We start from the raw sequence: 27,802 nt of genomic DNA, 5'->3' as shown, positions 1-27,802 counted from the left end.
CCACTTTGCATAGATGGCTAAAGGAGATGCAAGGCACCCGTCTTTGGAGAGGCAATTTAGAGGAGAGAAAAAGGTCTTTGTGCAGTTTTACAGTGTAGTCTGGGTGTAAGTAGGGCAGAATTTGGTCCCAGAAGTTTTATTCTCTGCATTATGAGGCATCATGTTTCCTTTCCTAACAAAATAGAACAGAAAAGGCCTTTGTTTTTACTGTTAAACTTTTTCTTTTTGCAACGGACAAAAATAATTTTTTAAACTTTTGTCTTTCGCCTCGCTTTTACCTTCTCATCATTTGACCTCTACACCTCACTGTTTCTATACCCTTTTCTTTGCCATTTTTTTTCATAAGGGGATGCTCCCAAAGAAGTGTTGCTTGACTTTTTATGCTAATCTTGCTTCTATTTCAGTTCATGTTGACTTGGAGAATATGCCTTGTAAATAGGAATACCAACTGGCATACTGAATATAATCCTCAGTTTCTAAGCATTGATTGTTTTCACAGCATCCTTAAAGGGTAAGCTGTCTCACTATCCAAATATCATGGCTGGGAAACTGAGGCTAACAAAGGCTGTATGATTTATGTGAAGCCACAGAGGGAATAAATGTTGGGTTTAGAATTCCTGGCTTCTGCTCCTGTGTTTGGACTCATGCCATCTCTCAAAGAAATCCTTGATTCCTCCTAATGCTGCATACCTTTCCTTGTCTGTTAAATGTAGCCATTCGAAGAGTAGCTGGTACTCAATTCTCTCTGTCTGTCCTATTGAAACTAATGAATGCCTGCAGGCAGGCATAAGGTATCGTTACCTTTGACAGCCAGTATGTTTTATGTTTTAAATTATGTGTTGGGCAGAATTTTTGGATACTAATTTGATATAATGAGATGCGCTTCTAATATCAACTGTAGTACGGGAAGGCCTTGCAGCCAACCTACTCTTTATTTAAAATTATTCCATTTCAGATGTCCTAATGAGTGCTGTGAGTTGTGTAATTCTTTCATAATTTTCCTCCATTCCCAGAAGGGAACTAGGAGCTGGAGTTTTTTCTATTTTTGTTTTGGTCTATTTCAAATTAGGGTAAGCATAAAATAAAGATCTAGGGGAAGATTTTTGTGAAACGCTTGCTATTGTGAGAATGGCAGTTAAGAAAAAAACATTGTAGTCTAGAAATGTTAGTGTTAAGGCAATTCTCGATGCCTCTGCGGTTTGCCATTATCTTATAAATATCTTGACTCTGACTTTACAGTGCTGTTTATAGAATTTAATAAAGCAAATGTAATAATGCTGCTTGTGCTTTAATGCACAATCTCAATTGGGTTGACCAGAAGATAAATAGGAACAGGAATGATAGTGCGTTCCTACAGATTGTTTTTAATAAGCATGTTATTTAGTTGATCAGCCTGCTACTATAATGCCTCCTATCCTGCTCTACCAGACAAATTTATTAATGCCCCCCCCCCATTTCTCAGAGAACATTGATTCCCTGAAGACATATCTCTATTAAACCTCTAGAAAGTCACAACTTCCAAATTAGATTAAGTAGCAGGAATGGTACTAGAAGAATCAAAGAAAATTGAGTGTGTTATTGAATTCATGCCACATTGTCTGAGGAAGAGATGGGAGTTATGTGTAGTGGTAACTTTTGTCTTTACTGTACTAACAAAGCTGTGGGCATTGCTATCAAACCTAATTGTCTGCAGTGCATCAGGATAAAATGAATCTTTTATCTGAACTCGTACCTAGTAAGATTGTACAAGTGAGAAGTAGATTTCAGAAGGAAGCTTTGCAATTGATCAAAATCATTTGCCATTATTGGCTGTACACAACTCAATCCTAAAAATCCTAGTGACAGAAATTTTAAAGAAGCACCTGCCTTTCGATTGGAAGCAGACTTGCTTGTCATGCTAACAGTTGCAAAATGCAGATATTAATTTTAAAGCTGCCAATTTCTCATTTTGATCTGACATATTAAAAAGCATATAATTAATGGTTGACATTAGTAATTAACATTAACTTTATGGTGCTTAATATGCCATCATTCATCCATCAAATAACTGGTATGCATAATGTCTTTGCATAAAGGTTTTAATTGCTCAAAATGATCCTTCCGTTCTCAGACTCTACGGTTTAAAGTAGCTGTAAATACTGTTTAAAAAGATGTGAATTTTTCATTTATTGTACGTAAACATTGTTTTGTTTCTCCCTAGGAGCGTGCACGAACGTTTAAGCCAGGGACCTCAACTGGGAAACACAGCCCCAGATGCACAGCTTCCATTAGTGGCTAAAGAGCACCACCTTGCTGTCGCCAGTGCTCTCTGGAGAAATTTCTTTCCCTACTTGAAGAGCCAGAGAATGTCACAGACGCTGCCTTCCCCACAGCTTGCTGATACAGCTGCAGGTTAGCACTGACCCTGCTCTGACCTACTGGGTTTGGTGCTATTCTCTGGGTCATAAACTTTCAAGGAGTTTGTACTTTGGGATATTTCTCCTTCCATGTAGTAACTTCAGTGTGTAGAAATGAAAAAAGTAGAATCTGTGCTAAATGTTTTGACAGAAGGAAGTATTGTAGTGTTGAATTCCTTAATAGGGTACAAACACATTGAGAATGCCAAAGGGGTTTGAAGCTACACAAACCTGACTTCTTTTTCACTACTAGTCACAAATTATAATCAACATGCAAGTGTTATACAGTATAAATAAGGATACTGTTTTTCACTATACTCAGAATTTACTTGTTTTTGTAGAAGTTTATTTGTGTTGAACTGTTCATAATGGTTGAGAGTCAAACTAAATTTTCTAAAATATATTTCATTTGAAAGCAATTTTTAAAAGGTTAGTGAGTTGACTGTTGCTTTTTGACAAACCCTTGTGTTTGTGGTCATAAAACTGTTTCACGATTCATTCTAATTATTTGTCTTGCTTTACACTGAGTGCTTTTAATCTTGAAGTACGACATTCCATATGTGTGTGAACTCCACATGCAACGAGTCAGCTCGGCAGTGAATAGAAAGATATCCCAGTTTGATCTTTCACATCAGTAGCTAGCATGGCATTCTGCAGTTACAATGAAATCTTGTATCCAGTTAACTAAAATTCAGAAGAGTGAAACATAAAATATTTTTTCCCATCATGATATGAATTAGATAAAGTTACAAGCTCAGGAGTACTGAGCTGGTAATAGAAAAGCTAAAAGACCCTTCATTTGAAGCAGCTCTGTGGTAGTTAGGAGGCAGCATTAATGAAAGAGGCAGTGTGCAACAGTAGTGGTCTCACACTGCTGAAACCTGTGTGAGAAACAGCAATACAAATCAAAGGAGAAGGTTGTTAATGTCAAAACTTTCATTCATTTCCTACAGTGACATAGATTTTTTTCTATTTTATATTAGCACAGTGAAATAGCAAGAGCAGCAAGCTATTATAAACTCCTCTGAGAAGGAGGGGAGTGCAGTTGTGACCTGCTTTATAGAGATGTGTTAGGTAGCACTACAGAGACAGGCAAACCTTTCCCATGCTGTTTGAGCTTCTTGCCTGAAGGTTGCAGCCCAGAGGAGAGAGTGAGCAGCTGTCACAGCTCTCCTGCTCCCCCTGCCAGGCAAACAGCCTGGGCCTCACAGCACTGCTCTGCCTCCTGTTTCTCCCCAGCCTCTCTTAAGGCTGATGCTGCAGAAACGAGGTGATAATCTGGAAGAAGGCTGGCACAAATTGTTTCCTCACCTAAGGCAGAGTGGGGACTCTGTATGACCTTATTGTTTATTCTGAGGCACATAAGGAAATGGGAAGTCCTTCATGGCTAAAGGTGGTCTGTCCCTGTACTGTTAATTTAAAACAATTTTATTGTTATTTCTGAAAACTAGCCTTTTCTGTCTAATTCAAAGTCAGTTTGTCAGTGCATGCAGGTTTATATTTATTTGAATTGGAGAATTTGGGAACTAATGAGCCCCTTTTTCATTGCCCTCCAAAGTCAGTTTTCCTGACTGATTTGATGCTTCTCATTTCCTGTAACCCAATAACTGCTCAGCATTTAAGATTACATCAAATTTCTGAGTTTTTATGCACTTGTCATTTGCAGTATTAATATTTTTATTCTGGTACTGTTGAATACAGAATCTGCAGTGGAATTAACAGAAACAGCAAAAGGTTATGCTTCATTACCAAAATTCTGCACAAAGTACTGCCCCAGTTTCTAGATCTGTAGCAGTTATATGGAGATCCTTGGCAAGAGTAAATTTTTTCCGTAGTGCTTTATTTATATGGTAACTTTTGATACATGAAAGTCTTCTAAAAATAGAGAGGTACCAGCTTTTACTGAGTGAATTCTTCCCAGATACAGTTTTTCACTGTGAGAAGTGTGTAAAAACAACAAAACAAATATATAAAACTCAACCCTGTAAAGCACAGTAATACTTAAGTGTACAGGGCAAGATATAGTGGATGGAGGTAAGAAAAGGAAGTCAAGAAGATGAAAAAGCAGGTTTTAAGACATTGCAGAGGTGGCAAAACTATGCCTTCAGGATTTATAAACTGTGGTTTTGTGAATCTGTTTAAAATTGCATGTGTTAGGATCTATTTTTCCTCCTTTGCCACCCATGTGTCTTGATGATTTACAAACTGCTTGGGATAGAAACTACATTTTTAACAAAATGGATACAAACAATCACTGTTAGAACAGTTGCCCTGTTCTAATTGAGATTTCTGGTACTTCCAGACTGCACATTAGTAATTGTAATTAATTTTCAGTGCTCTTTGTGGAACAGGGGTTATACTGAGAAATTATTAAAATGGTGCCATGTTTTTCTCTCTTTAAAAACAGGTTTTACTCTCTTAGCGTTGGATATACCCAGCAAAGCCCTGTCAGATCTGCAGCCACAGCCTGTTCTGTCAATGATGAGGCTGTTTGGGTGGGATGACATGGTGTGGCCTCAGCTGGTGTCAAGATACCTAAGTCATCTAATTGAAAACAGGTGAAAAGTTGTGACTATTTGTTCTTCCAGTACCTTTTCATCCTTCATTAGGTTTGAGGAAAATCTTGCTTCAGAATGTAATGTTTCATTATAATAGTGCAGATGCTTTGCATCTTCTCCAAGAGGATCATCTAGTGCAGATTGCCCAAGACAATCCAGTAAAATTTTTATATACCTGAGATATTTTATTTTCACTAAGTAAGCCTCTGTGAACCTAAGATGGATGGGTTGTGGTTGTTTTTGTTGTGTGCTTTTTTTTTTTTTGCCTGCCTTGCCTGCTTCTGAATCAGGTTTTGGAAGCAGGGGAGGTGAGAAATGAGAGAGAAAGAGGGAATATTTCTGTGTTGGACTGTATTTGAAAGTGAAAAATGTTGCACATTTTTAGGGTACGTAGTGTACTAAGGACAGTAACTGTAAATCAGGATATGGTAAAGATTATTTAAGTGTGGTTGACAAAGATGAGGCTATGGGCTTCTTGCAGGGAGGTGTTAGAAAAGGTTGAATTTAGTTCCTTGTGTGTCAGTTTGGAACTTGGGAAAGGAGTGTTCAATCTTCTGCAAAATTTCTCTTTTATGATTTTTATAGAGTTTCATTCAAGGTTGCAGATACCTAGCATGTGCTGAATGAAAGAGTTAGGCACATTAAATTCCTTTTATAATTTGAATTTTATAATTTTGAATTTTGTTGCTCTTTGGGTGAGATCAAGAAAAAAATTTTGATTCTTAAACTTGAATTTTGGTATTATTTAGGTCTTAAGGTAAATTACCAATTCTCTTCACTCAAGCAGGTATTTGAAAGCAATTAAGTATTTTTCACCAATATTCATTAAGCACCTGACATATTGTTAACAATGATACTTGTTATCCTGGCTCAGCTTACCTTGTGTGTACCTAAGGTAATATATTTTTAGTAGAATATAGAGGTATCACTGTTGTCTTGAAAACACTTTTTTTTAGCATGATTCAGGTACTTAATTACCTTACACAGTTTTATAGCAAAAGTTATCAAAGTATCCAAGTGCTGTGGTCTTAAGACTTCATGGTTACTGTGCTGTGATAATTTTCCCATCAGATATTCTCAGTTAAAAAGTAAAAAGATTCTTTTGTTTCCAATACTGTTATACCCTGCAAGCTCTGACAACATACACATGAGCTTTGGAATTTCTTCTGCAGTAGAGCCTAAACCTTCCTCTCCAGATCCATGTTGTGTAGTGCATGATAGTGTTGGAACCTGTCCAAACTAACTTTGAGCATGTGAATAAGCTCACTGTTTTAAAAGGACCACCTGCCTTGCTTCCAGCAGGTAGTTACTGTTCCTTCCTTTCTAAGGATTAGGAGCATGTTCCTTTCCAGGTCTAGGAAGATGCCTAAGTGGCCACCTACCAGCAAGCAAGAGAAACAAGAGTGAGACTACAACAGAAAGTGGTTTTGTCAGCCTTTGGGACCAAGTAGACTAGCTGTGTACATCAAGATTACACAAGACTGAATTTCTTTGTGATACTGCAAGTAGCATTAAGTCCACAGGCAACCTATTTGTTCTCTTTTGATGCTGGAATTCAGTGTTAATTTTTTTCTTTTGGTCTCCTTTCTTTCAATTGGTCTCCTTACTTATTTTGTCAATAGTACTTCAGCAGGATTGTTCAGACAAAATATACACAACAGATATCACTAGTTTTAAGTGAAACAGAAAACCCCCTCAACTTCATTAATGTTGTTTAGTGAGAAGTAGAATCCAGTTTGGTTTCCATCTAGACCTTTGTTGACATTCTGTTGTAAGCATGAGTAAAAAATGAGTAGAAAATAGGTAGATTTACATGTATACATATCAAGAAAGAGTACAAGTGTATTTCATTAAAGCTGAAGTATCTAGGACTGACCAGGGAAGAAGTCCCTGAAATAAAAGGTGTAACTATTTTCAAGAAATATCTCTGACCTGAAGCACACATGCACCTCATTTGATAGTAGTTGGGAACAGAGTGCAGCACACACCTGCTGTCTTTTTGCAAGGAGTTTCTCCAGGATTAATGATGCAAGGTTGATATGCTTGGGAAAAACAACTGCAGCAGCTACTCATGGTGGTGAGGCAAATAAAATTTTGGGATTACAGAGCAGTAGAGTACAGGGACTGTGCATTGAGTGACTCTGGTCTGACACCTGACTGGTAGAATGGTAGCAAGTGTTTGAAAGTGTATATAGCACGTTTATGTGGGAATGGATATACTTGTGTGTGTATACGTACCTAAATGAATATGTCTGTAAGTGTACTGCCAAGTACAGCAGTTTCCTTTCTTATCTCCAAGGTGCCCTTTTATGGTTCCCTTTTGCATCTGTTTTGAACATGGCATATCTTTATTTGCTAAAGCAGACCTTCTCTTCTCCATCTTTAATGTAGTTAGAACTAAGCAGACTTAGTTCTTACTCTTTCAGAGTAGCGTGGGACACCTGGGCTGGCCTTATATGAAAGGCTGGAGCAGCGTGAGCAATGTCAATATGAAGTTCCAAGCTGATTCAGATAAACTATTTCCAGCATTGTACATTGTTAGTTAGACAATACAGCAAATTATCCATTGTTACAGTAAGGCATTTCCCATTGTGTGAATTTTCCTCCCTCTGTTTTTTTGTAGCCAAAACATCTATACACGAGTATATGTGCATCTACAGCCAAATGAGACACTCTATCACCTTCCTGGCTACTTTTATTAGATCTCTGTACCTTTTTTCTTTCTCTTCCACCTACACAGTTCACTGTGTGAAGCTTTTTCTAGCATGGGCTATACATCCTACGAAGCTTTGACAGTACGTTCATGGTTTCGCTGCGTTTTGCAAATGTTCCTCGATCAACCAAGTGGCGCCTTGGCCAAGACAGATGCTGAGAGAACAGTTGGTAAGTGCTCACATTTCCCTCATGTTTGCAGTAACAGGGCTATATTGCAAAGCTGGCAAACATTTTCAGCTAATTACAAAATGTATTTTTGTTTGTATTCCTTTACTTTTACCTAATTACAAAATGTGTTTCTTTACACTGCTTGTGCTATTTATTGATAGTTTGCCTGCTCTGCATATGACAAATTTATCACAAACAAAGATAAAAGAGCTTGTTTCCTTGGAAGCAAAGAATAAAAACTTGCTCCCAAGGAGACAAGTTATTTTTCCCCCATGGAGAAACTGCTCTAAAAAAAGTGAAAATCTGAAGTAAATAGTCAGAAATCATGCTGTGAATGGCCTAAAAGAAAAATAAAAGGGAGGGATGGGGGGGATCTAGCTGCAATTAATTCTCCCCTTTTTTACAATGGATACTTTGCTTTCTTAGAGCAATACTTTATCCCTTCTTCCAAAACCACTGCAGTTCTAATTATCTGTAGAACTTGTCTTCCAGTCACTATTTCTCATACACATTTTGTGGATTTTGAAAAAAAAAAGGAAACCCATGAGCTTAAGCCATACTTAAAACTCTGTATTTTCTTATAAATTATATCAGAAAAATAACTGGTTTAGAATTGTTTTATTTGTCTGGAGAGATGCAGTTGGTTGCCAAATACTTGTGGTTTAGATATTTTTTAAAAATGCTTCACTTCATGATTTTGGGACTAAGTTAAATGTAAAATCATAACTGTATACTATATTTACTGATGTGATCTCTTGTAATAATCAGGAAAAGCCTATATGGAGCAGCTGACGGAAATGACAAGACTGATTTTTAAGCTCTCAGAAGTAGAAAACATTCTTTTAAAAGCTAATGTTGGACAGTCAGTTTTCAAGCAAGACCCAAAAAATGCTCTTGTCCAGTTCATTAAGGTACTGTACATCTACCCCATGTTATTTTCATAAGACAGTTTTAGTGAAAAGAGACTATGTATCAGATTTAGAGTGCTGAAAAAGAAATTACTCACAAAAGTCTCATGAGAGACTGATTTATATTTATTTCAATGTTTTTGTTTTCTCAGGCTGTTGGTAGAACTTACAGTGGTCTTCAGACACTCCCTGAGAAATCTGCCATGGTAGCAAAGACTCTGGAGTATTTAGGTGATGTATTAAAGTATGTAAAACCCTATCTGAAGGCAAAAGGACCTCCAGAAGGCCTGCAGCTTACATACTGGATCATAGGTAATTATTTTACACCTCTTTTATTTTAGGAAATAATTTTAAAGAATCAGTAAAATAAACTTATGATACTTTTTTCCCCCTCTATGCTATCCATATTTTTTTTCCAGATTTTCTCTAGATCCTGATGTCTATCCTCCTTGTGGGGTTTTTATGGGTTTTTTTAAATTATCCCTGCAAATTAGTATTTTCAAAAGTAAAATGTTTTTGTATCATTCATTACTGAAAACCACCTGTTTTACCTGAACAAACCCAGAAACAGTGACAAGAGCTGGTTTCTGGCTCTTTGGCTGTAGTGAGGATTGTTGTAAGTCATAGCAGTTCCTGAAGTTAGAGCATTTGTACCCACAGTGGATCTGCTCTTCCCAGAGAGGGTCATGAGATCTTTTTGTATGAGGTCTCTTATTGTTTCCTTCCTCTGCCCACTCATTTTAAACAGAAGTGATGAACTCTTGAGTTCTTCCTGTAGAACATAAAAGTAGGTGTCCACCCTTCTGAAAGAATTCCAAGATTTGAGCCATGTGGATTGAGACAACATGCAGCTTTGGTGTTAGGTATCCACGCTATGGGGCATAGCCTGACTCACCAAAGAAAACACTGTAGTAGTCACTGATTTGAATGGGTTTCTTCAATCACTGTATAGTTAAGAAGTGGAAGTGGTGCCAAGGAGTTGTAGAATTCAGCAAACTCTAGGCAGGTTTTGTTAGGGCCAATGTGGAGGGGTAAGGTAGAGTTTAAGACTATGGTTTTAGGGAGTTTAGGAAAAGGTTTTTCACCCAGAGGGGGATTGAGCACTGGCAAAGGCTCCCTGGGGAAGTGGTCACAGGTTGGACAATGCTCTTGGGCACATGGTGGGACCTTTGGTGGGTGTCCTGTGCAGGGCTGGGAGGTGGACTTGGTGATCCTTGTGGATCCCTTTCATCTGAGGATACTCTGTGATAAGCAGTATTATGACAGGCTACATCCTATGTAGTGGGGTTATGTTAGTGGCCAAATCGGCTTAGGTAGGTACTTCACTTCTTTTTTGGAACTCCTTCTCTGACAAGCACTCTGTACTTTACTAAAATGCAATTCTAGCATTTATTCATTAAATGTGGAATCACTAATAGGGTGCAAAAGAAGAGTGCTTTAAAATGTGCCAGTCTGACCCACTTACTTTTAAAAACAGAGTAAACTTTATGTATCTTAAAACAGAGATAATGATTTGCATGCACACACAGTTAACATCATGATTTTAAGGAGCACAGGGAAAGCATGACCAAGATGCAGAAGGTGAACCAAATGTACTGGAATTAGAGTTTTAAAAATACTCAGTTTTTATATTGTGTGACCAGCATACTTTGACACACAGGATGTATATAAAATTAAACATTTTTAGGTACCCAGATGGGGGTCAGAGCCTTGGAAAGTAATTTTAGATTGGTATTTTCCTTTTTAGATTGGTATTGTCCTTTTTGTTCTTTGCAGTAGGAAACAATTAATCTTCAATCATGCTGTTGTGTGCAAGAAAATGTCCTTTCTTTTTATTTAAGAAAACATAAAGAAGGTTTAAAAGAAGAGAAAAATCAAGTGTATTTCGATCACTACTTCACATTCTGTGGGCTTGTTAAATTATAAGGACAAAGCAGAAAACTTAACAAATGTAAACACCTCCTGTCTGTAGTCAGATTGTGTCTTGTACTGTCCCATACATCACAGCAGTGATAATAGAAGGAGTGCTTTGAGCTGGAATGACCATGTTTCTTTCAAAGCAGGAAGCTTAGACAACATTATTAGAAGTATTGTTAGGTGATCGTTCCCTTTCTCTATGATTGATCATTGTGTTTTCTTTCACTCCACAAGATTAATGTTGTTTTGCGTTGTTTTTAGAGATGATAATGAATGACTTTTATAGATTAATAATATCTTGTAACGGCCTACTTTTGATTTTCCATTATTTTCAAAGTCTTAAACATGTTTCCTCGGGATATTCCTGTACTTTCAACCCAGAAAACTTCTTCCTCCCTCTAATAATATGTAAAGTTGAAAATGTCTATATAAGAATCTTGTTTTATTTAATGTGTTTTGAGTATTAACACTTCTGAGTATGGAGTTAGTTTTTCAAGAAGAATTACACCTTGCCTGCAATAAAGATGTTTTTCAAAGTTGGGGTATTTGCACATCAACACCTTTTTACTTTTTTTTTTCTGAAATTCAAAAGAACAATCTTAAAACTGGCTCAAAGCTGAGCAAGTGATACATTATTGTGCTGAAAACAAGAAAGCTGTTCTCTGAGGCTCTCAGTTTGTGAACTGAGAGCCCACAAAGACCTGGCAAGACTTAATGGAGTTGGCTGGCCCTTGTTCTTCTTAATCTGCTGAAATTAAATGCAATTTGAAGGATATTTAATGTTTTGCTAACATTAAATTGCTGTGTGAGTAGTTGCTGATGTGGTGTTGCCACAGTGGTGTTAGACAAATGTAAAGGGAAGGCAGAGGCAGCATTTCTCTGCAAAAGGGATGAGTGCACAGAGCAAGGTAAATGTTCAAGTGCACGCGTGCTGATTGCAGTAGGGTTATGGATCAAGTTTAATTAAGTTTTCTGCAGGGATCTAAGAGACTCATCCTATCTTTAGCATTGCTGTACTTTTCCTAAAGCATCTTCACTTGCCTACAAACTTGTAACTGTGTTGAATCCATGAAGTATTTTATTTTGATGAACTGTAAATGGACTTCTGAGTTGTTTTGACTGGGATTTTTTAACGGGATGCCATGGAATGAGTACATGGAGTGAGACAATTCAGTTGCTTTTGCTCCTCTCAGATTATCTAATTTAACATAATTGGTTCTAAAGGCTTTCTTAATTATTTTTCTTAAATTACTGTAAATTACTTCGGGATTTTTTTCAACAGGATGTCTGGTAAAGTTCTGTGCACCAATACTGGCTACTTCCAAGGCACAGCAGCTCTTGTTTCGCATTGTGGATTGCTTACTGCTGCCACACTCTGTGCTCCAGCAGGACAAGGAGCTGCCTGTGGCTTTGCTGTCTGCCATTCAGGAAAGCCTGCCTCTTTATCTCCAGGTAAATATCTCAGCTCTATTATCAGCACACAAATGAATCTTCAGGAAAGGTTAACATTGCAGGGGATGTTTTCTTTTTCCCTAGTCAAGAAGCATTGACTGAATTTACCGAAGCAGTAAGGAAAGTTTTTTTTCTTCTTATAGAAGTGAAAGGAAAATTGCCACCCCTTTGGCTTTCCTCATTACAGGCAGCTATGCTGTGGTACACTCCAGAGCTTCTGGTCTCATCACTGCATATGGAAAACCTTTAGCCAACCTGCTGGTTACACTGGTCTCCAATGTGACAGATTTCTCAAACAGTGCATCAAGTAATCATGATATGGAGTGAGAAAATTGTTAAGTTGACAGAACAAATATTTTAAATCATCCTTGACTTGGCTAACTGTAGGTAGTTGTAAATGAGATACCCCTTTTTTTGTTGCTCTTGGGAACAAAAGAAAATCCTTGGTGTATCATGTCACTGGTTTGTCTTAATACTTGGAGAATATGTTTTGCTAAATCAGGTTCCTGCTGCTTCGGATTGCGTGACTAAAGCCTTTTTCCCTATTATTTGTCCTACTCTTCTCTCAGTTACTCTGTCACTCTTGAAACTCTGTAAGGCTTGTTGATGCTGTAGAAAGAGACTAATTTCTGCTGGTGAGAAAGAGAAAGGCCTATATTTTGAAAATAAGTAAGTTGACTTGTTTTCCTTGTAAATCTTTGTGTCTTTTTTGCTTACCATTTCCCCTTCTCTCTTAGTCTTCATTTTGATTGCAGTCTTAACTCACTACTTTGCAGGATTGTATTGTGAAACAGTGCAGTGGTGACATTGTAAACATCACTTGGATTTATTAGTTTCAAAAGCAGCTCATTGTGATCGAAGGCATGTCATATGGAAGTGAATATGGTTGTGCAATGTTCTGCACAGTATGTTTTGCTTTATTGCTCTGTAGGTATTTTCAGAAGCTGTGTACATGTAGGGCCCTCTGGACAATGGTATTAGCATGGACTGTGAGTGTCTGTTTACTAATTTGGTATTTCTGTTGTAGAGCCAGTTTCTCTGGAGCCTGCAGAGACAGATGTAGCCTTCAGATGAAACCACTTGAGTTGGTTTTGAAGTCTTGAGTGTTGTGTACCCTTGTTTCCTGTTTTATTTGCCAGTTTCTGACTTCCAGACCTCACTTTTGTTCTCTTCATCAGTTTGCTGCATTGTCCATGTGCTTTCCAGCTATGCTAGATGATCTTGTGTGACAAAATATTTTAGACAAACGCTACTTCTTGAAAACAAGTAATTCTTAAATTTGATAGACACTTCTGGGGAGAAAAGAGGAGAATTCGTGAGTTATTTTTCCTGTTTCAATATGACACTTTTTGTATTTTATTAATTTTTGTTTGTCTTTGCAAGGTTCCAATATTTTTAAGTGTCTGAAAATGCTTCATTTATTCAAAAATACTTCCTCCTCTTTTATGTGGAAAAGTGGGAAAATTCCAATTTCGAATCAACTCAAAAATATTTCAAGATCAGTTTAAAAACAGCAACAAAAAAATAACTCTTCTGAGATCATTTGAGATTGAATGGATTCTAGGCACTCTCTGACATCTCAGGTTATTGTTTCACAGTTGGGTTAAAGTTACATTCATTCCCTTTCACCCCAATACACATTCTCATTTAATTTCCTTTAATGATTCTGTGAATAGCAATTTTTGACTTGAATCAAATCATAACTAGCCTCACAAAACAAACAAAACCCAAAAACCCAAATGGGCATATCAGAAAAGTGATCAAACAGTATATGTGGAAGGGAAGATGGAGAAACAGAATTCTTTGGGAATAACCTCACCTTGACTTAACAAAACTGCAGGTGCAATGTGTGATGAGGCCACTCTTGGGGAGCTGCCCTGTGCCTGGTGCTCATTTGTGGAGATAGAGCACTGGTATTTTAGGACAGGAGTCTTAATTCACCCTGATGTTAGACAAGCATTGTTCTGTAGATCTGTCCCTGTTCATACTCCAGCTTACAACTTAATCTTTTCACAGTTACGTGAAAATAAAGGAACAGGAATTTGGAGACCATGCAAAACATCTTCTTATACATGCGAGTTCTTTATTCATAGTCAAAGTATAAAAGCCCTTGAGTGGAATTTCTACTCAGCAGCCTTGCCTTTTTAATTTTTTTTTTCTTTAGTCTTCTGAAAAGTTCCAGGCTCCATTTTTTTTTTCTTCAGTTCCTACAGTGTAGGCTTTTCCCGCTTTGCTCAAAAAAACTGCTTCAGATCTCAGAAAACATTTTAGTTTTGCTAGCAATGACCTGAAAAAAATCCCTCTTTCCAGAGTATTTAACAGCTAATCTTAATCTAGTTTACTTGATCCATTTTTTGGGTTTTAAAGGAGTTTGAAGTCAGTCCTAGTAGCAGTTTATTTTACATATCCACTGATGCAACAATTTTTTTAAATTCTATAGAATTCCTGAATATTTTAATCTTTTAGGACAATATACAGAGCTCTTTCTCTCCACACAATGTAGTTTATTACTACACAATTCATCAGAACCAATGGCTGTATTTCACCATCCTTCACCACCCCAACCTACAAATTTATTTGCTTCATTTTACACAAGCACACATAATTGTCAAAGGCACTAATTAAGACTAGCTGTTGCATTTCTCTCTCATCAGTTCAGATTGACTGTGTTTACTTGTTATGTTTGTGCTTATATAGAACTTTGGGCTATATCCCCTGCCTTTTGACAGTTTTTGGGCAGCTGGTCTGGTCTCTACTGTACAGGGAGCTTATCAAGATTTTTTTTTCAAACTCAGTCACTGATACTGCCTTGCTAAAATAGCTTAGCTCTAGCAACTTTTAAACTATTTTTGGTTTTTTATCTTGCCTAAAGGGTTACTGTCTGGGTACTATTTCTTTCACTGCACATGTGTTTTGGTAATGCTTGATGACCTAAGTAAGATTTTTATTGAGATATAAAAATTGCCCTCAGATATGTTTGAATTACTGACTTTGGAAAGTAAAGCACAAAGAATGTGAATGAACAGCCAGTTTACAATAGTATGAGACTGTTCCTAATTATGAAATAGTGAGGTATGTAAAATTTAACTGTAGGTATTTCACTACTGCAAAAAGAAGTTGAGTTGATTTGTGTGGTAGTGGATTGCTAAAATCTCATAGAAAGTTTCATATTGCTCTTGATGGATTTCTTCGAGAATGATTTGGAAGAATTTTAGTACATGTTTACCAGTAATGTGGAAAAAGACTGAAGCAGTGTAAGAAACTTGTTTTGGAGAAGAAATATTAGTTTAAATCCATCTTGCAGAATACAGTGTGGGTGCATGGAATAAGCACTGTATACATAATGACAGGGAAGGTAAGATTTATCAGTATTAATTACTGCTTGATTTATCAGTATTAATCCTGTCCAAATTAAGACAATTTGTTGATTTCTGTGTAAATACTGGGAAGGGCAAAAGAGCTTCATTCTTAGTAGTGCTTGGCCCATGCACTTCCCAGTGATTTTAATGGCTCTGTGCAGGCTCAGCATTTGTCAGAGATCAGACCTTGAGAGCCCTCCCATGAGCCACATCTGTGGTCCGATATTTGAGCAAGCTTATCAGTACATTTTGTGAATTATAATATGTGTTTAATAGCAATTGTACAACATTAATTGGTGGACAGCAGATTTATTCCAACAGCGGGACTTGCAGTGTAAGTCATCATTAGGTAGCTTGGCATTTCTGCAGTGAATAGTTCCAGTAATCCACACTAATCAGTTCTTTGCTCTCCACAGGTGATTTACAGATATACAGATAAATCAGGAGAGGCAGCTCTGGCCACAAAACGGTTCCTGCAGTGAACACACACAGGAATCCGTTGCCTTTCTGCTAAAATGAAGAGCAGATGATGTCATGCTTCTCTGCTCCCTTTAAAATTTTATTTTTTTTTTAATCTTAACCTCAGAAGATGGCTGAAGAACACAGTTAAGGAAAAGAAAGCGACTCTATCCAACCCTTTAAAGTCCATCTGCTTTGTAGGGATTGTCCTGGGGGTCTGATGTGATTGATTTCAAATCTCTGCTCCAGAATTGCAGTCCAGTTGCATGTGTGTTTCTTTTTTCTCTCATTTGAACAGCAGCTTCCTTTATCTCGCTTAATTACTGGTGGGATTTAAAAGAAGAAATTTCTGTGTGATTACCTTGCAATCACATCCTTGGCCAGCACTGCCTAGGGTGTTTTGCCATTGTAGCTGGAGATGTGCACCTACTGTGCAGTGTTGGTAATTCATGCCTTGTGCCACTTGGGATATGGTGTTGTCAGACCTTGTGCAGGTCTGTTACTCTCTGTACTTTGAAAGGAAAAGGAGGAGTCCAAAATAAAGAACACAGTGCTGACCTGAAGTGAGTAGGCCTTTTTGTCCAAGAGAGAAGTCCAAGTTCTTTTCTAATTTTTTGGGATGCTGTTTCCAAATCAATTTATTTCAACCCAAAAAATGAAAATGCTTTTATGAAGGATCAGGCTAGGTTTGTTTGAAATGAAATTACTAGACCTGCAAAAATTAGTCAGCATTCCCTCAGATATCTAAATTCTAATATTCTTTTCTTTTTATTGCAACCATTTAATAAGTCTAGGATCATTCTTACAAACAGTAACTCTTACTAGTTAATAACTGATGTCTTCTTGATACTATATATCATTTGTTGATCCTCAGTTTGAAGAACTGTCTCATTTTAGCAATTGTCATTGTTAGTTCTTCAGAGGTGCTGCCTCCTTCATGTATTCCTGCAGGTATCCTCTGTAAGGTTGTGATGCTCTTTGTGTCCCTTTTATCCAATAAATTAATACACTTTGTCATAGATGTCTGGGTTCTTTTAGTGTTAAGAACAGTCTAGAGTCTTAAGAGTGCCAGTTCCAATATTGGGATTATGGAGTACATTCTGTCTTTCTGTACGAGCTTTACTACAGAAAGCACAGGCAACTCTTCTTTATGCCTGCTGCAATATCTTACTGAAAACATCAAACACTAAAGTTTATACACTAAATAGTCTGTCATCTCTAACAGTCTCTGAGTCTGCTACTTGCCAAGAAGTATCACTTCTAATTTAAGAATTCCGATACAGCAGCAGCAGCTTTTTCCTACAATAATTTACTCTATGTGCACAAAAGGAGGAGAAAATCTGAAGTTTTACTCAAAGCCTCAGTTCAGAAAGTGTGGTTTTTTATCATTGAGATTTGCCAGAATTATCAAGGAACCACAAAAGTATGTGAGGTAAAAACCTTAAGCCAAATCTGCATTCAAGAGAGCCACCAAGTCTTCAGGCACCTCACTTCTTGAAATCTCATGTTTCCTGTATTTGTTTACTGTGGAACCAAAAGTGGGAACTCAGCATTTCAAGACCCTCAGCTATGCCTCAGCCTGCTTTTTTTTTTTTTTTCTCTTTTTTTTTCTTCCCCTGAATGTTCTGTCATGTTCACACAGACAGGTACAGATGTTTATGGGGAGTCAGGAAATGGGGTTTTTTTTGACTTCTATACAAAAAGCAACAAAAATACACCTTTCCCATAGCTGGGGAACAAAAGCAGCTTGACTTGATCTGTTCATTCCTATTAGGGGCATTAGTTTACCTCAGCAACCATAAATATTCAGACAGATACTCCTCCTACCAAAACCAGAGTCTGGACTGCAATGCTAATGGAAAGTTGAAGTACTGTTGAAATTGCTGTCTAGGGAGCTCTGTGCTTGACCTTGTTTTACAGCATTATTCTTGTTGGACAAAACTATTGTGAAAACTGAGTTCTCAAGAGGCTTCTGTTTGTGCTGCTGACTGTGACCCTTGAGATAGGAGATCACGGGACCTTTTTATTTTTTTTCTTAGTGATTTGTTCTTCTTGCTCTCAGTAGTCAGAGGAGGGGGAAGGAAACAAGATCTTAACTTTCTCTTATGGGAACCCATTCCAGTAAGAATACTCTTTTTTTCAGGGATGGACCATATATATGTTCTATAACTACAGGTAGAGTTCAGATAAGCACTTTCTGGGCAAGTACTTTCATTATAGATTTTTCTCTGGATCAATATAGCTTATATTGGATAAATCACAGCAGTTTTAGCCTTATCTTAAACAGAGTTTAAAACCTCCTCTAAATCCCTTATAAATGGTGCCTAATTTACCGTAATTTATTCATACTATGAGCAAATCTTTTCTTGTTGGAGCTCAATTCTAAGTGCTCATTTTTCTGTTGTAGCATTTATACAAAAATTCACACAATTCTTTACAAGCAGATGAGGTTTTTATTCTTTCTGTCCCATCTTAAATCTTACCTGATTAACATACTTTGTTAGACCACGTACAGGGTTGAAAGCAGAAATGAGAAGCTTTTGGGCGCAGAAGCTTTCTCAGGTCTGAAACGCCACGGTTTTATTTTGAATTTGAAGGGGAGCTTGCATGTCCCAAAGCTTACCTACCAATATATTAGTCTAGTGAAAGATTTTTCTCTGCTTTGCAAGTCTTGCCTGCCTCTGTCTTCATTTGCAGATCATCATGTCTGCAGCAAATCAGCGATGCTTATTTGTCAGGCATAGTTACTCTGTGTGCAGCAGTTTACACAGCATGTAGTGAGTGTTTACCATACAGTTGTTAAAGATTTATTCAACTGTATTGCTAAAGATTTATTTAATTCCTCACTTTCTAAAATTTTCTTCCACAGGGCCTGTCCTTCATATGTTGTCAGTCCCAAACACAGGGTGCCTATTTAAATCAGCTCCTTGGGAGCATCATTCGCCATTATTTTGGACGATTCCTGCCTTCCTCCCCGACTGTGCCTGGGGCTGGGCAGCATCCCCTGCTCACTGCCTTAGGCAGCTCCATCACCGCCCCCCAGCTGCTCCGCCTCCGCAGGACCACCCTGCACGTCATCAGGTAAGGACCAGTGGGGTATCAGTCATCACTTACTCAGGTCTCAGATTCAGATTTCACAAACAGCTTATGAGCTCAGGCCTCTGCTTTCCTCTCAGTTGATGGTGTGGCTCTTGGAAGAGCCTGGGAGTTGCCGGGCAGGGAGCAAAGGAAGGACAGTGTTTATATATCAGAAGAGTAAAATTGGAAAGATTTGTGAGAGATTAATTAAGGATAAAAGTCCTAGGCCACAACAAAAAATATTGCAGGAGGTCATGTGAAATGCAAGTCTTTTTCTAGAAAAATTATGCTCCAATAGACATCATCATGTGTGTGTCTCAGGCTGTATTTAGGGGTACTGAGTTGTAGTGCTGAGAGCTGCCACAGTTACCTGTGCACTGGGGGCCTTGTTGCTCTCTAAGTGTCAGGGCATACACAGGTGTGCCAGCTGCCCAGGGGACATGGAAAACTGAGAAGAGGGAGACAGAGAGGCAGGGAGACATTATTTGTTCACTGCGCTGTCACCACTCGCACGATGTCAACAGCAGCTACAAATCTCTGTTCCTGCTGCTGAGAGGCTGACACTTGGTTTTATGTACTGCAGAGTAGTGAACAATCTGTACTTTTTTTCTGTGTTGGGAAAGGATTTAAACCCCCTCAAATACAGGCCTATATCCATGGTAATTGGATTTTTTATTTGTTAAAGAGTGGGTATACATGTTGATCAGAAAAATAATGTCAGTGCTAATCTTGGGTAAATATGATAGGCAATCTTGAAGTAAAGCCTGTATTATCAGCTATTAAGGGAGTCAATTAAGATTTCACAATCTTAGTTCTGACATGTTTTTGGATACCCAAACTTTGTCATCTTATTAAAGTTATTTTTGAATGTGTGCATGCATGTGTGAACATGGGAATTAAGAGTGGAAAGTTCTGAAGGTGTAATGGCACTTGGTGATTTTTAAGATGTGAAACATTCCTTAGTGATCTGGGAAGAATGTGTTAGAACTGAGCAGCACTCTGGTTTACAAAGTGCTGGGTGGTCATGAGGCAGTCATGGGGTCTGTACACAAATAGGTGCAGTTTGCTCACCACTTTGCCGTATGGAAGCAGTGAATATATTGCTGCTGCTGCAGGGGGAAAGGGAACCTCACCATCAGGATTGTATTACCCAGCTCACAGAGCTGTTGTAGTGGAAGAACACACAAAAAAAAAAGTGGGAAATTTTCAGAGCAATTAATGAGACAGAAGATTTCAGAGTTGCTAATATTAAAGTTAGACAGACCACATGATACAAGAACTGTGGGTGTCACAGCTTTCATTGGCCAAGTCACACCAGTGCTCTGAAGCAGTGCAGTGAAGTACACAGAGCTCTGAAAGTCACATTTCATTTGAAAGTTGTAGAAGCACTCTTTACTGAGCTTTTAATAAGGATGCTGGTTTTTAATTGACACACTGCTCGGCCAACATATGTGCCTTGTTTGAGTAGGTAGCAGTACCTAATATTAAATATTTTAAATTTTTTTTAAGGTTCTGGGAGTGCTCTTGCTGACTGATGAATAAATGCTGTGTTCTCTTTCACCTGCAAAACTTAGTGTCTTCAGATTCCATTAATTTGTGGTGCCAAACCAACAGTAGTTGATATTCTTGTATTCTTTTGTAGAAAATGAACAAATCAATGTGTTAAAATTGGAACACTCCATGTATGTGATGTTAAAATTTGCTCTTGTTGGTCACCTTTTATCCTTGTGCCAGATTTTATATTGGAGATGTTTGTGTTAATTCTGACAGAACAAAATCAGTCACTGGCTGTCCTGTTACAACACACTGTTTACAAAAATCAAATAACAGTACCAGTGTAACAGCAGAGCTGTTACCACAAGTATGATTGTGAGTTTGCAAAAGCACATAAAGCTAAATAATGTAATTAAATAACAGCTGTATTATGCATGTTGGTTTAGTATTTTAGAATCTTGATTCTTTCATTAATTCAATTGTATTATGAAGCTACCTTTGTATTTAGCTTTTAATAGTCACACTTGGGTTTTAACCTTAATTATGATGGCTCTTATTTCTCACTCCTCTCTGAACAGAAGAGTCAGAAGATATCACTGTCCTCTGACAAATGGGAGTCATTGCTACAACTAAGATAAATAGAAGCCATTATTTAAGCCTAGATAAAGATAGAAATCTATGTAATAGGCCTCCTGCTGAAATATCACAGTTATTTTAAGGTATATGGTGCTTGCATTACATGGAAAAAAACCCCAAATCATAGACTTTGTTCTGGCTTGCTTTGTCTTCCCAGGGAAAACTACCTGCAGTTCAAAGGGCATGCTCCACCTCCTCGCTTGGCCTCTGTTCTTGCTTTCATTTTTGAAGTACTTCAGAGAACCCAGAGCACTGAACTGTGTGACATAGACTTGGTTCTCCCAGCTGTGTTGAAGTGCTTGGTACTGGTTAATGAGCTGCAAGGTGAGCTGTTTGTTTGCTTTAAGTACATCTCTCCACACCTGCAAGATTTCTGCACTGCTGAGCATCTTTTATCCCAGTATTTAAGACTCTCAGATGAGATGAATAAAACAATCTGGCCAGATAAACTGGATGAGGCTTTTTTTTCATTAACTGGTCTGGGACTTTTGCCTCTCAGGCAGAGAAATCCTGCCTCATTTAACTCTCTAATGAACTAATCAGCTTCTCAGGAATCTGAAGGCATTTCCTTTTTTCCCTATCCTTCCCATATAATCTCCTCCATTAGCAATTGTGGAACTTTTCTTCCACCTAAAGTTTTGAGACCAAATAAGACTAGTGTTATGTTCTCCCCTATAACAGAGGCATTATAAATGGATTAAAAGTAGCATGTTGCTCTCTGAAGGTATCTTTGAGTCTTCTTTCTTCTTTTAGCATGCTTTGTTTTGTAGCAAGAACATCTTTATTTTTAGGTACTTAGAGAACGAAGCACTCTTTTCACCCCACCATTGTATAATGAATGTATCTGAGCTCAAAATTTCCATTTCTTGCTGCTAGAGAGACATTAAGCAAAATTTGGATTCACCTCTGACTTCTCCTGGGAATTTTCTCTGATAAAGTACTGTTTGATCTGGTCTATAATAGTTTCAGGGACAAGATGTGCTTAGGAAATTGGCTCAGTCATCACCAATTTTCTTCCCCATTTTGCCATCACAGCCATATCTGCTAAAATCTGAGTACCCACATTGCAATGTGCTGGTGCAATGAGCTCTGGAAGTCCTGGGCTGCTGTAGCCAGGGCTCTGCCACACCATTCTAGAAAAGTCCTTGCAGCCCAGTTCCACATTTATAAATGAAGAGCTGTATCTTGCAACTTGGATATTTATTTGGAAACAATTACTGAGAAAACAGTGGGACAGGTTGTTGGGTTTTTTAGAGGTTTTTTGCCTTAAAAAACAGAGTTAGGATGCATTTCAGAACAACCTCCACTACTGAAATTACAGACTAGATCCACACAGCTTTGAGCAGAATATAATATTGTAACTACCTTTCTTTTGAATCAAATAGGAATGCCTAAAGAATATAAACAGAACTTAGATTTAAATAAAATCTCTATTTCCTCTAAATGTATATATCTTGGCTTTAAATTTAAAAAAACATAGTGTATTTAAAAATCTGTTTAAAGGATAATGGTGGTGAAAATAAGATTTTGCATAAACCCGTGACTCATTCTGTTCTTTATAGCCAATCTAACTAAGTGCTCTCACAATCATTTCACTTGCATCAAAGAAATATTAAACCTTTTTTTTTCTCATTTAAAAATTTTTGTCTTCATGAAAGACATTCTCCAGATGGTCAATTCAAGAGCTCTGTGTGAATCCTGTGATTTTTCTTTTGCAGTTAAAAAAATATCTACAGACATTGTACAGTACATGGTAGAAGACTGCCAAGCAGGGTCAGGAGGAGAACATGCCACCCAGCTGACTTCTGTATTTAGGTAACCAGAAAATATGCCAACTGGCAGCAAAGCTGCTGCAACCCAATTGACAGCAAACATGTTTTCTTAAAATAACTAATTATCCTAACATGTTGCATTGTTGCTTGTTTATGGTATTTTAGTAATGATACTTTTGGCACTGGATTTGAACACAGCTTTGCCAAAAAGCCTGAGCAGAAAAGCAGAAGTGAGAGGCATACCTGCTTCCTCATGGATGAGGTACTATTTTGAGAGGCATATAGTAGGGAGGTGTGTTGCTCCTGTGATGGGAAAAACTCCTCAGGAATGCTGATGGTGCTGTGAAAGATGTGTGTGCCTAATTTGAAGTGCAACTAATATTCATATAACAAGCTTAGCTTTTTTATTTGATTTTGTGACAATAATAGATTATTATAATGTAAATTATCCTTATTTCATAGCTCTGCAAAATGAATCCTGTGTCTTCCATGGATACAGTAGCAGAGCTGCATCACCTGGCACTCAAAGACATTCTGCAAACCTTAAGCACTGCTGCTGTATTGGGCTAGGTCTAGGTGAAAGCCTTGAGAGAGACTCACTGAAAAAAGAAAGGGTGTTTGTGGGAATGCCAGTCCATATGTGATACATCAATTTCATGGGATCTGGCATCCCTAGGGTGCTAATTTTGATTTGAATGTAATCTGTGAGCCTTAAAGTCTTCAGGTCCTCAGGATGGCAAATGGATGTACTTCCATCTAATGGTCTGCCCTATTTAAGGTCCAGGGGAGCTTTATAAGAAATGCCAACATTGTTTTTGCAAATTTGAATCTAAAACTCTTGTTTTGTTAGTCTTTTTATTACAATTATTATTTATTAAATAAGAAATGTATGCTTTAGTTTTGCATTCACACACATTACAAACAAGGTAGTCCTGGTGAAACAGCAGCAGAATCTGCCAAATTACTTGAAAATAAATGTGTGGAATTTTTAGCATTAGGCTTCAAAACCATCCTTTGTTTAGAGAAAGCATTCCAGGTAGAGTATTCCAGTGTAACAAAGTAAAATTGCTATGCAGCCAGATTGTTTGTTCTGATTAGACTCTACAGTTGTTGTTGGCATGTTCTCTGCATCTCGTTTTGACCCTGCATTAAATGCCCCTGTATCCCCCCAGGCAGTTTATCCAGGACTACACTGCTATCTATGATCACCGGGTTTTCAGCATACTGGAGACAGTGGCAGTCTTGGATCAGACTTTAGTTACCAGCCTGATTCCCACAATCACACAGTCTCTGAAGGACTCTGAGCACAAACAAGGCCTTGGAAGAAATGCTGCACAGAGGTTTGATTTTCATTTTACATTACTTTTCACAATGAATAGTAGAGGATAATTCTGTTGAAAGAAAGCAGTGGTAAGACAGCAGCACAGACACTCAAATATGAGTGACTTCTAAGTGTTTTTAGCCAGAAATCTCCCTTAACTCAAGCCTTTCATGGTTTAAAGCCATCTATATTTGCTAAATATTTTTAGAGATGTATTGATACTAGGGTCCACAGGCTGGAGTAGAATTTTTGTGAAGCCAGGTTGTCTCTACAATGTTCATTGCAAAACAGAATTAAGAATTACTTACCCAAAGAATTTTCCTGTTAGTCCGTGTTTTAGAGGACTTTATGGGTCATATGTGAAATTATTCTATAATCAGGTATGGTCTGAGATGCTTGGAAAATAAATACCCCCAACTGAATATCAAGAGCTCTCTCATAATCTAAACTTGGAAGAGTTGTGGCTGGCTCCAATAGGCACAGCAGGCTCACGATTCCTTGGTTTGCCCCCCAGGAACTCAGGACAGAAATATTTGACACTTGAATCCATCTGGCATTAGGAGAAATGGCACAGGAGGGGAGCAGCTCTGCAGGGATGGTGGTGTCTGAGTGCAAATGCAGCACTGACCTTTCAGCATCTATGCAAGTACTGCTACAAAACTCCAGGAAGCTCTGCCTTGTGGGGCACCTGAGCCAAAAGGGCTCTTCCTGTTAGTGCTGCTCACTTGAAGGCTGCCCATGACTCTCCTGTGGTCTGGGCAAGGAACTGGCCCTGGCCCCAGTGTTTGCATTGCTGCACATCCTGGGACTACTCAAAGGAGAGGATCCACTCATGCCTCACACTGGGGAAGCTTTGAGGTGTGTGTCAGCAGGGCCTGGGCTATAAAAAGACAGAGCTGTACAAGACTAATTCATGACACACTGAAGTGTAGTCACAGGGTATCATCTTCCATTTAATGAAAAATGTATTTAATTAATTTGTAATTATATTACTCACTTTTTACTATTCACTACCAACAACTGCATTTGCTTTTATTTAAGAGAATTTGCCCAGGATCAGCCTGATGTACTGTTATATGTAGGATTTCCACACAACCTGCTTTTCATCTTTTGATAATGTGTTTCACAGCTAAAATTTTTGCTTGTTTTTCTTTTGCTAAATACTGTTAATATGGTAACATTCATCCCATTATCTACAAAGTGCTGAAAGCATGCAGGTTGTTTGAGCTTCCTGAAATATATGCTTGGAGATTACTGAAGAGCTCCATTTCCTTTATCCTCCTCACTTAAACCATATATATTAGCTAACCTGTTGTCGATGTTTTCTATTAGTAATTTGTATTTAGAATGTGCTCCATTACCCAGCAGCCTGAGGTGATCCATGAGCATTTTATTGTAAGAACACTAATTTTCTCTCTTCAAGAACACCTGATTTTCTCTCTTTGGTCCTAGACTCTAAATAACATGATATTAACATATTCAGTGCAATTACTGTAGACATTAAAGTGCAAATCTGTATTTATAAAAGAAGTAAGGTTCAGAAGTTACATTAAATGCTTATAGTGGTGATGTCCAGTGTTGTAATTGCAAGGAACTAGTATGAAAACTGCAGTTTTGTTTGCTCAAGTTAATATTTCATGACAAAAATAGATAATTAGAAAAGACCTAAATGTCAGAGGCAGTACTTTAACAATAATTACATTGTTTGGGTTGGAGAGTATTAGAATGAACTTAAGGTGAAAAGTCTCATCAACACATATGCACTCTTCTGGAAAATCCACTTGAGTGACAGCTCCCTTCTGAATTCCAGGTTTATTTTAAACAGTTATTGTCCTTGGTTGAGGATGGTTGTCTGAATCTGGTTGGGTGTGAGGGGCTCACATCACTGTGCTGTGGTGAGAGTCACAGGGATTGCTTAGGCAGAAATGAGAGAGCAAACATCATCAAGACTGAATGCTAATATCATCTAGGCCTTGGAAACTCCATGTTTTTAAATAAGGAACTTGTATTTCACAGCAGTTTACTAATCAAGTAGGCTTCTAAGCAGCTCCACTACATTTCTAGCTGTAAACAGTGCAGTCCCTGTTCTTCCTCTGATCTGGCCATGCTAAAGAGTCACAGCAAAAAAGCAGCTGAATGGGGGGAGGGAAGTTAAAATGTTTTAATATCTCAATATCTAAACAATGTGTTTGGGAATTACACACTTTTACTCCTAGGATGTGTGAGATTATTAAAGTAACATGTAACATGTTATATGTTTTGGTTTTTTCCCCCAACAGAGAAGCGTATAAGAGACTCTTATCTCACCTTGCAGAGGCTGGACAAAAGGAGATACAAAAACTGGAAAATGAGACAGATCAATAATGTGCTGGTGATTAATCCTTTCCTCTTGGACATTATGACATTGTTGGTACCTAAAACTACAGACTACAACACACTAGACAAGTTGTTTATCTTTACAATGGAAATACATGTATCAATTTTTGCGGTTGTTCCACAATTTTTCCCCCAATTTATGTATTAATTGGAAAAAAAAAAAACTTTGGTATTTTATTGTCATGCATTTGAAGATTGACTCAATATCCTGATGAATAGCAATAGAAAAATTGAAAACTAATTTATTACAGATTCAAATATCTGTATAAATAGAGTCTATATTGCAACATACAAGACAGAATTTCAAAGAATTTTGCAACTTAGTCAATTGAATGAGACCTGTCTCTCTTAAATAGTGTACTTTTGAAAGTCTTATTCAGTCTGTTCTTAAGAAAATCATATTTTCATGATTTCTAATTTATTATTTTAGTAGAATGGGAAAAACATGTGCTCTCTAGTACTCAACTTGTTGAATGCAGTGCGTTCACCAGGGATTGTGCCGGTGTGATAAAGCTTGTGTTAAGAGAGAGTATTTTTTTAATATGTTTGTGTTGCACAGAATGTATATAGCTGTCTTTGACTTCCACCTGTATTAAAACATTTCAGTATTTCATATTCCATTGTAAAACCTCTCTGTTTTCTTCATGGATAATATAAGAAAAGGCAGGTTTAGATTTCCTGTTCCCTTTCTTTTTAATGCTATGTTCTTAAAATTGATCTATATTTTCCAGGGGTCCCAATGGTCTTTTAATTAGTCATGACATTATTAGTTATACACTTATACTAGGTGTGAAAGGTGGGAGGGAAAAAGAAGAGAGGACAGACTTCTAATTAAAATAATTTGATAATAGGCTAGTAATTATTCCTGTTTGCTGGGAAAGTTGGATCTTTCAAATATTTTGCAGTGTTATGGGTCTTTCCAGGGTGGATCTAGGTCTGTAACTTTTTCTACATTTTTTTCCTCAAAGTGCTCAGGAAACTTTCATTGATGGCTATGGTATCCACACTTTTCACTTCCCTTAATAATCTGAAGCTTTCTGAAAATTTCTGAAACTACTTACTGGACTTTGGAGTGTGTTGGGTTTGCCATTAATGGCAACACCAGTGAGCAGGCTCTTACTTTTAAAGTCACTCATATTTTAATTTTACAATGTTAACAGGAAGGAAAAAATTATTTTTATGTCTAATAGCTC

General features: G+C 37.6%; 1 protein-coding gene across 1 annotated transcript in view; it reads left to right on the top strand.

The window, feature by feature from the left end:
• MMS22L (MMS22 like, DNA repair protein) overlaps positions 1 to 27,224 on the top strand; it is an 88,676-nt gene extending 61,452 nt beyond the window's left edge. The window contains exons 15-25 of the mRNA XM_071446147.1: positions 2,201 to 2,391; positions 4,804 to 4,954; positions 7,695 to 7,837; positions 8,606 to 8,748; positions 8,898 to 9,057; positions 11,945 to 12,114; positions 18,802 to 19,013; positions 21,298 to 21,464; positions 22,859 to 22,955; positions 24,085 to 24,252; positions 26,513 to 27,224. Coding sequence (XP_071302248.1) covers positions 2,201 to 2,391; positions 4,804 to 4,954; positions 7,695 to 7,837; positions 8,606 to 8,748; positions 8,898 to 9,057; positions 11,945 to 12,114; positions 18,802 to 19,013; positions 21,298 to 21,464; positions 22,859 to 22,955; positions 24,085 to 24,252; positions 26,513 to 26,597 — 1,687 coding nt within the window. The 3' untranslated portion in view covers positions 26,598 to 27,224. The remainder of the gene's footprint in view (positions 1 to 2,200; positions 2,392 to 4,803; positions 4,955 to 7,694; positions 7,838 to 8,605; positions 8,749 to 8,897; positions 9,058 to 11,944; positions 12,115 to 18,801; positions 19,014 to 21,297; positions 21,465 to 22,858; positions 22,956 to 24,084; positions 24,253 to 26,512) is intronic.
• Positions 27,225 to 27,802: the final 578 nt, after the last annotated feature.

This window comes from Agelaius tricolor, unplaced genomic scaffold (assembly GCF_023055355.1).
Source record: "Agelaius tricolor isolate 1412-34295 unplaced genomic scaffold, bAgeTri1.0.p SCAF_1, whole genome shotgun sequence".
Classification (NCBI taxonomy): domain Eukaryota; kingdom Metazoa; phylum Chordata; class Aves; order Passeriformes; family Icteridae; genus Agelaius; species Agelaius tricolor.
Note: the sequence above shows the minus strand (reverse complement) of the source record. Positions and strands in the feature narration are given on the sequence as shown.